The 7,379-nt window shown below is 64.9% G+C and overlaps 1 protein-coding gene across 1 annotated transcript in view; it reads right to left on the bottom strand.

Annotated features, from left to right (window-relative positions):
• Positions 1-1,910: 1,910 nt before the first annotated feature.
• The window catches only part of LOC127751822 (ankyrin repeat domain-containing protein 54-like), a gene marked incomplete at its 3' end in the record, with an annotated part of 24,852 nt that continues 19,383 nt past the window's right edge, over positions 1,911-7,379 (bottom strand). Inside the window, exons 2-3 of the mRNA XM_052275937.1 lie at positions 4,015-4,241; positions 1,911-2,009 (exon numbers count right to left, since the gene is read on the bottom strand). Coding sequence (XP_052131897.1) covers positions 1,911-2,009; positions 4,015-4,212 — 297 coding nt within the window. The remainder of the gene's footprint in view (positions 2,010-4,014; positions 4,242-7,379) is intronic.

The raw sequence follows: 7,379 nt of genomic DNA, 5'->3' as shown, positions 1-7,379 counted from the left end.
AGGGCGAGGGTACCCTCGGGGATAGTCCTGACCGGCGCCGCTCAGCATTCAACACGCTGCACCAGGCCAGCCAGACCGCGCCGCTGCACACGGCAGGTCGCGGACGGCGGCGGCGGGACGACAAGAATTTGAATGAAAAAAGCGGTGCGTCGTGGAGGCAGCCGTGTCTGGCAGACAAGCAGGCAGACAGGAAGACGCTCTGCTCGACAAATCGCGCCTCCCCTGTCTCTGTTCGTCCATCGGCCAGCCGGCCCGACGTCCATGGCTGCACACTTCCGCGCGGCTCTGAACTAAACCGACACCAGTCTATTCCCCCTTTCCCCCTTGCCGGTGATCCCCGGTCAGCTGCCCGGCCCCGCCAGGAATTCCTCCGCGAATATCGACCAGCAAGAGAAGGCCGCCATGACATTCCGATAGCGAGGACCAAGCGGGGCAGAAAAAAAAAAGAATCAGCCGGTGACAAAAACACATTCCCGGCCAATGGTTCCTCGCGCGATCGTCTCTGTCACTCCACAATGCGAGAAGGAGAGCGAGCGGAAGAGACAGGAGAAGGGGAAGGGGCGTCAGGACGGGCCAATAAGCCACAGCCAATAACTAACTCTGCGGACAGATGGCCGGAGTGGCGGGAGGGAGGGAGAGTCCCTCTGGGGCACTGGGCTGCCGCCGAGGCTGCCGCTGCCGGAGGAGCATGTCGAAGAGAAATTTATGCGCCATCGCACGCGTGGCGGGGCGTGGCGGGGCGTGGCGGGGCGTGGCGGGGCATGGTGGGGAGCGGCGGGGCGTTCCGTGGCGAGGATTGGCGCCGGGAGCGAGAGCACGCTGTGGGACCGCTGCCAACTAAAATAGCCGGGGATGCGGAGCGGATAGCGAGGGTTGGACTTGGAAAACGGAACTGGAGGAGCCGAGCCACGCCGAGCCACGCCTGCACCGGCCTGCCGCCCCCGGCAGCACGTGAGGAGAAACTAGAGAGCGCCGGAGAGGCGGATGAGCCTGGAGGCGCCGGGGCGCGGTGGGCGCGCAGAGCTCCCTCGGGGTAGGCAGCCCGGCCGGGCCGGAGCGCTGCACGGGACTGCCTACCCGCACGGCGCCCTTCCTCCCAAACAGAACATGAGAGGCAAGGCAACCTAACATCGATTATCCGCGGTGGTCCAGTCTGCTGAACAACACTCTAGCTTGACGGTGGTGCGGCGGCACGTATTGCCCCCGAGGCATATGGCACCAACCGGTGCGTGCGAGGTGGGCGCGGCCCGGGGCCCGGGGCGACAGCGGTGACAACGCGCCCGGGCCGGACCACTGTCATCAAGACATTACCTCCGCTGGAGACGGTCTGTTTGCCCACGCGTCCCCGCCCGGCCCGGCCCGACACGTCGGCAGGGGACCCCGCCCCAGGCCGGGGCCGGGGAGGCGGGACAAACACTCTGCAGCCTGGCTGGGGATGAGGGCCCCAGGGCCCCATAGCGTCCTGCCGAAGGAGGGCCCCAGGAGTGGAGTACGGTGAGCGCTGCACGATGGCAGCCGGCCTGCGCCCTGACTGGCGTGGATTATTGCGACATCGCGGGAGGTTCTCGTGAGGAGCGCTCATTGCTGACTGGTAAAGTAAGGTGAATAACCTGCGCCCTCTGTCCCCAGCCTCAAAAATAAACTCACAAACAAACATGTACAGTATTGGCCTGTGCATTATAATGTGAAAGATTTTCTGTTTAAGTCAAAAAGTTGGATTTTTAAAATTTAAGTTTGGTGGTTGGTCGCGTTTTCGTCGAGTTTGGTCCCCTCGGGCGAGGGCGTGGGAATGGTATGCGCCCAGAGAGGTGGCCGGCGGCGACAGCCGAGCTGAAGAGTGCTGCGTCACAATGAGGCAGAGATCGCATCGCGGAGGGCGCCGCGCTGAGGGCGCGGGGGCGGTGGCTTACCGAGTCGGTGGCGTTGACGCCCGCGCCGGCGATGATGAGCGCGGCGGCGATGTCGGCGTGGCCCGCCGAGGCGGAGAAGTGCAGCGCCGTGCGGCCCTCCTGGGAGCAGACGGACGACCAACGATAAGCAACAACAAAAAAGTAAAAGGGGAAATCACAGGGGCAAATATACTACTCTCTGAACGGGTACACTCATTTAGGATTTAGGTTCACCCGCACCTTGGCCTAGAAAGACTGACCGTCGCCACATAAATCCCTTCTCTATCTATGTTGCTGAGCGCGGAGCCGCGGCGTATATCTCCGCGGGTTCGTTGCGAAATCCGCGCCGCCGAACAGCGACGCCACCGCCAAACAGCCGAGTCGTGATAAGAATCGAGTCCCGGCGGCGGCATGTTGGCCCCACCGGTCGAAAGGGAGTGACCCTTTTCCTCTCTGGCCCAGCCGATCGGGCTGTGTGGCGGGGGCGATAATCACGCCTAGCTTGTGCAGCGCGTGCGTTGAAGTCTCCAGGCAGCCTTGACCACCCCTGCCCCTGATCTCGCGCCCACGGATGAATGCATCCGCTGCTGCTGCAACCTGAAACCATTCCCAATAAGCACAAACAGGGCTTACAACCTTTCAAGACAGCCCCCGAGACTGTCTCTACCAGAAGACAAAGTGCCCTCTTCCTCCCTCTTCGCCTGTGTATAGCCGAAGGGCGCTCGGTTCAAGGTGGATGGCTCGGTTGTAGCGTTCCGGGTTTTTCGTTTGAAACTAAACTTTGATTTGATTCAATTTTCAGGCATTTCTAGCTGAGCCGGACGACACAGGATAGCCGTGTATCCCTACAACACACGGCCCGTCACGCGAGCGAGCTGCGTTTCAGTCCGATCGGTTTGGGTTCGTTTGTGGCCCCTCGGCCCTGCCGCCCCTTTGCGCCACCCGCGCGTGCGTGCGAGCGAGGCGCGCAGAGGCAGCCCGCGATTGCATGAGCAGCATGAGCCGCACGGCGCTCTGTGCGGCTGGCGCGGCCCGACGTGCGGCACTCGGCCGGGTTTCGGCAATGCGGTGCGGTGCGGAGCTCGCGTTACGCACCCTGCAGACCGCGGCGCTGCGGGGCCGCTGTTGCGCGGCGGACGGGGCGAGGCCGCCGTGTTCACGATATTTTAGAGCTTCCATCTTCAATGGAGTATGAAGCCGGCTGGTCGCCGCCCCGCTGCAGGTGCGGCCGGTGCGGCTCTCTGGCAGGTGCAGGTGCTGCCCTGGCGCAATCGCATCTCACTTTCACACCTTCGTGCTCGCCGGGGCCCTGGACGGGCGGCGCAGGGGGCGGCGGGGAGGCCCATAGGCGGCCGCCTCGACGGGGGAATATTAGAAAAGAAGGCAGCAGATGAGGCGATTACTTTGTCCAGAATGCAAATTGCCTCGGACGCTCCGCGCTAGCGCTAGCCGCTGCAGTTATGCACAATTAAGTCGCGGAGGAGAGAGAGAGGGAGAGGGGGGATAGGGGGGAGCATGCGCCAGCACGCCAGCGGCCCGAAGCTCCTTAATGTGGATAATTGCACGTGCAGAATCGGCCAAGCAACTCTTTCGCAGCCCCCGGGGCCACTGCAGGGATGCTGCAGGGGCAGGGACTGACGCGGCTGGACCGCGAGCGACCTTGGGCGCGCGGGCGCAGCGGGAGGGCCGGTATCGGTGCGGTGGTGGGCCCCTGCTGCAGCACGCCGGTGGGCCCGGGCCCTGGGCCCCCGCAGCCTGGGTGGTCCCCCCGACACGCCCCCGCCACATCAAAGGGGGCCCCCTGGCCCTAGCCGTGCTCCACGCTCGCATCCTCGTCATCCACGACGACCACGTGGTGGTTTTCGGCCGCTATGGGGTCGTTCTTCCCTCTCCTTTTATTTCATTTCACGGCTTTATCTGTTTCGTGTCCGGAGGACGTCGCGCGGTCGGAGACTGTCATTTGAGAAGCCACGACGAAAGTACTGCCTTAAAACAATACTACTACAAACGAGTACATGGACGCTGTGTTTGCGCCGTTCCAGTATTTTTCCTGACGTATGGGCCTCTGCTCTGTTCATCTTTTAACATGTGACAACCCAAAAGGAAAGTAAACAATTTAACTCACCTCATCTGGGAGCAGCTTGGTCCCCTCTCCGAGCAGCCGCACCACCTCCTGCAGCTCCCCGCGAGCGGCCGCCGCCCTCAGCTGCGCGGCGGGTCCCCCGATGGGGCCGCCGACGGAGCCCCCCGGGGCTGCGGGCCTGGGGCCCACCCCGGCCGGGTCGGGGCCGGCCGCCACGGCGCCCGGACTGGAGCTGGCCATGGCGCCTCCGCATTGGGTCACTGGCTCATCTGCAACAAGGTGGAAAGAGACGGTAATGAGAAAGCCATCGGGGGCAGAGATAGTCATCGCTGCCGGGCCGCGGCCGCGACAATCAGATAAGCGGAGCCTGCTTCCGAACCTGCCGATCGCGGTGAAATCGAAATGGAATCGGCCGGACTGCTCTGCGCTGCTCTGGCCTGGAGCAAGCGCGAGGCTGGTTTAATTTTGACGTCAATCCCTCCTCGCTGGCTTTTCCCGCAGTCCACTTCTCTCTGTCTCTGACTTCTTCTTCTTCCCCGAGACAGTTTACAGCCTATTACGTCCCACGTGCCCCGGCGGGCCGGAGCGACGTGTCGGAGGGGCCGGCCGGCCCGGGACCGCGCCACACCAAATAAAAACACGACGGGATCGAGTCGGATTTGCCACGGTTTTCCTCCTCCTAGAGCCCCCTGGGACTGGGGGCCGCCGCGCCCGAGCAGGCCCGCCCGGTCCGGGCTCCTCTCCTGTGCACGAGGGGGAGCAGCGGGGCGTGGCGGAGCCGTGAACGGCCCAGGATGCTTGCCTCACATTCAAGCCTAGTGCCCTGGACCGTGAAGCCTGAAGCCCTCGCTGACTCGGCCGGCCCGGCATCCTCGGTCCACGCATGCGTTAGCAAGCAGCTAGCAGCAAGCCAGGCGCAATAACGCATCGTGGGGACAAAACAATGACCGAGTGTCACAAACCAAAACGTGCTCGCTGGCAACGGCGAGCCTGCCTGTGGGGAGCGGTGCAGTGTTTATTTGCCGTAGCCGGTGTTTTCACGCGGCCCGTTGGCAGCACGGGCTCTGCCCCTCACTCATGGGGCGCGGGCAGCAGCCAGCAGGGTGTCCTCACAATGTAGCCATAAGTCTGAGCAGCCCGCCGCTGGGCGCCGCTCGGCCCCGCGCGAGCACAAGCTCGGTATTAGTCAGCCAAGCGCGTCGCCCTCGCGGGGCCGGGGCCGCCGTGTCCCCTCCCGGCGGGGCTTACAGTGCGCGCTCCTCTCCTCCCTCAGAGAGCAAAGCTCCGAGGATAAACTGTTGCTCTTGTCGCCTTCATCCACGGCCTGGTACTGGACCTGCTAGTCATACGGTGACTGTCGACGTCGGCGTCCTCCTCCCTCCCGGAAAGTGAGCGTAGCCGCGACGAGGACGCCACCGACGGACGCGGCGGCGCAAGAAGGGAAGGCCGCCGGAGGCCATGTCCAGGACGGGATGTAATTAAACGGGAAATACAAACAAGCGGCGCGCATGGCCGGGGGCCGCCGGGGGCCGCCGCGGGCTGGAGGAGGCCGTTGCAGCACCGTGTGCGGCTCGCCCCGGCGGTTGCAGGCCCCGTCACTTTCCTGTGCGTAAGTGTACCCGCGCGTGGCGCTGTGCAGTGTCCGGCGGGGCGGCGCAGGCAGAGTGTCCGTCCGGGCCGGGCCGGGCCCGCGGGCGACGAGAGCGAGCAGCGAGCAGAGCCCCACATCAGGCCGTTATGATTTCACCCACGGCCCGCCCCGGCGGCCCCGCCCCGCCCCGGCGGCCCCGCCCCGCGTGCGTCGCTACGGGTATCAAGTGCCGGGCCGGCCGGAAACAGACTTGTTGTCGGGCACGACCCGCGCCGCGCCCGGCCCGGCCCGACCCGGGGTTATTTCTCCACAGAGAGAACTGCTCTCGCGCGCCGTGACCGATACAGGCCACCCAAAATGCTAAAAGGATGACGGCGCGGGAGGCGGGAGGGCTCACTCCGGGCGCGCGCGGCCCGGGCCTAGGCGAGGCGTGGCGTGGCGGGGCGAGATAGGGTAGGGTGACCAGGTGTTCCAGCCGGCCCGGCCGCGGACGAGCCGGAGCAGCACGAGCAGGGGCCACGGATGGCTGCGCACAGCGCACACATTCCAGCCCGGAGACCCCGCAGTACAAATGATGTGGCTGCGTTGTTGTATATGGTCAATTCATTACACGAAGCTGCAGCCCCGGCCCCACCCCGCCCCGCCCCGCCCGGGGCTCTGCCCCCACTTACTGACTCCTATACCACCGGAGGCAAGGCGGGGCCCCCGGGCCGGCCGGTGTGTAGTTCGGTTCGCAAGCCGAAATAAATTGGTGGGCGCAGAGAGGTAGGGCCTAACTGGGCAGCATGGGCCAAAGGCGGTCCAAAGGCACGTCGTTGCTGTTTCCAAACTGGAACTGTATTATAACTCTCAACCTGCCATCAGCGCAATCAACCTTTCGTCCGAGCGAGCCCGCGGTGGCGCGGCGTGGCGCGGCCCGTCCGAAATGACGCTCCCGCTCCACTCGGAAGGGCAAGAGCAGTACGACGGCTGCGGAGGTAAAGGTGGGGCGGGCGGCCGAGAGACATTTCGTTATGTTGCTCCGAGCCCGTGACGATCAGCAGCATCCGATCCGGCATCTCACTCGAGGCGCGCGGGCTGAGGCCGGGCGAGGGAAGGGGCGTCGTCTCTGTGCGTGTCCTGCTCGTCCCGACCCTCCTCGAGTCCACGGCGGGGCGGGGCAGCGGGACGGGACGGGACGCCCTTATCGACCTGTTGGCCGGGTGGGGCCGGGGCCGCCCTCGCCAAGCACAAGATAAGCGGCGTCCTGCCCGGCCCAAGTCCGGCGAGTCAGGCCCCGAGATAGACCCGGCGCGGAGCGGGGGAGGGGCGTCGGGCGCGCCGCGCGCGTTGGGACGCATAAATATCGAAGGGATACAGCACCACCGCCCGGATGAGAAATTGTAACCGCCGGCGGTTTTCCGTTTGTTTCGAAACGGTCTCCTTACAGTTGGCGGTGCGGCGGCATTTTGGAGAAAGTGAAAACTGCGCAAACGAAACACTCATTTGCACTAACGGACGGATTTCTACAGGAGTGTAAAACAAAGAAACACTTATTTCAACGAGTTGTTATTTGGTCGCCGGCCCAGGCCGCAGGTGCATGGAGTGTCCGAGTGTCCTCCCCACCCCGCCTCGCCTCCCCGTTGGGCGCACTGGCACACAGCCAGGAGGAGCGAGCCCTCCGACCAACCTGCGCCTTCCCTCTTCCCGCCCTGGCCCCAGCGCAGTCCAGCAGGAGGATCAAGTCGGGGCAGATATGCGGCCCGCGCATGATGGCTGCGGGGCTCTAGCGCCGCCGGACCTCGTGGCTTGAGCAGTGGAGCACGCGGGGCGGGGC

Source organism: Frankliniella occidentalis, unplaced genomic scaffold, assembly GCF_000697945.3.
Source record: "Frankliniella occidentalis isolate FOCC.00 unplaced genomic scaffold, Focc_3.1 Scaffold1216, whole genome shotgun sequence".
Lineage (NCBI taxonomy): Eukaryota > Metazoa > Arthropoda > Insecta > Thysanoptera > Thripidae > Frankliniella > Frankliniella occidentalis.
The sequence above is the reverse complement of the archived record's forward strand: the minus strand, read 5'-3'. Positions and strand labels throughout refer to the sequence as shown.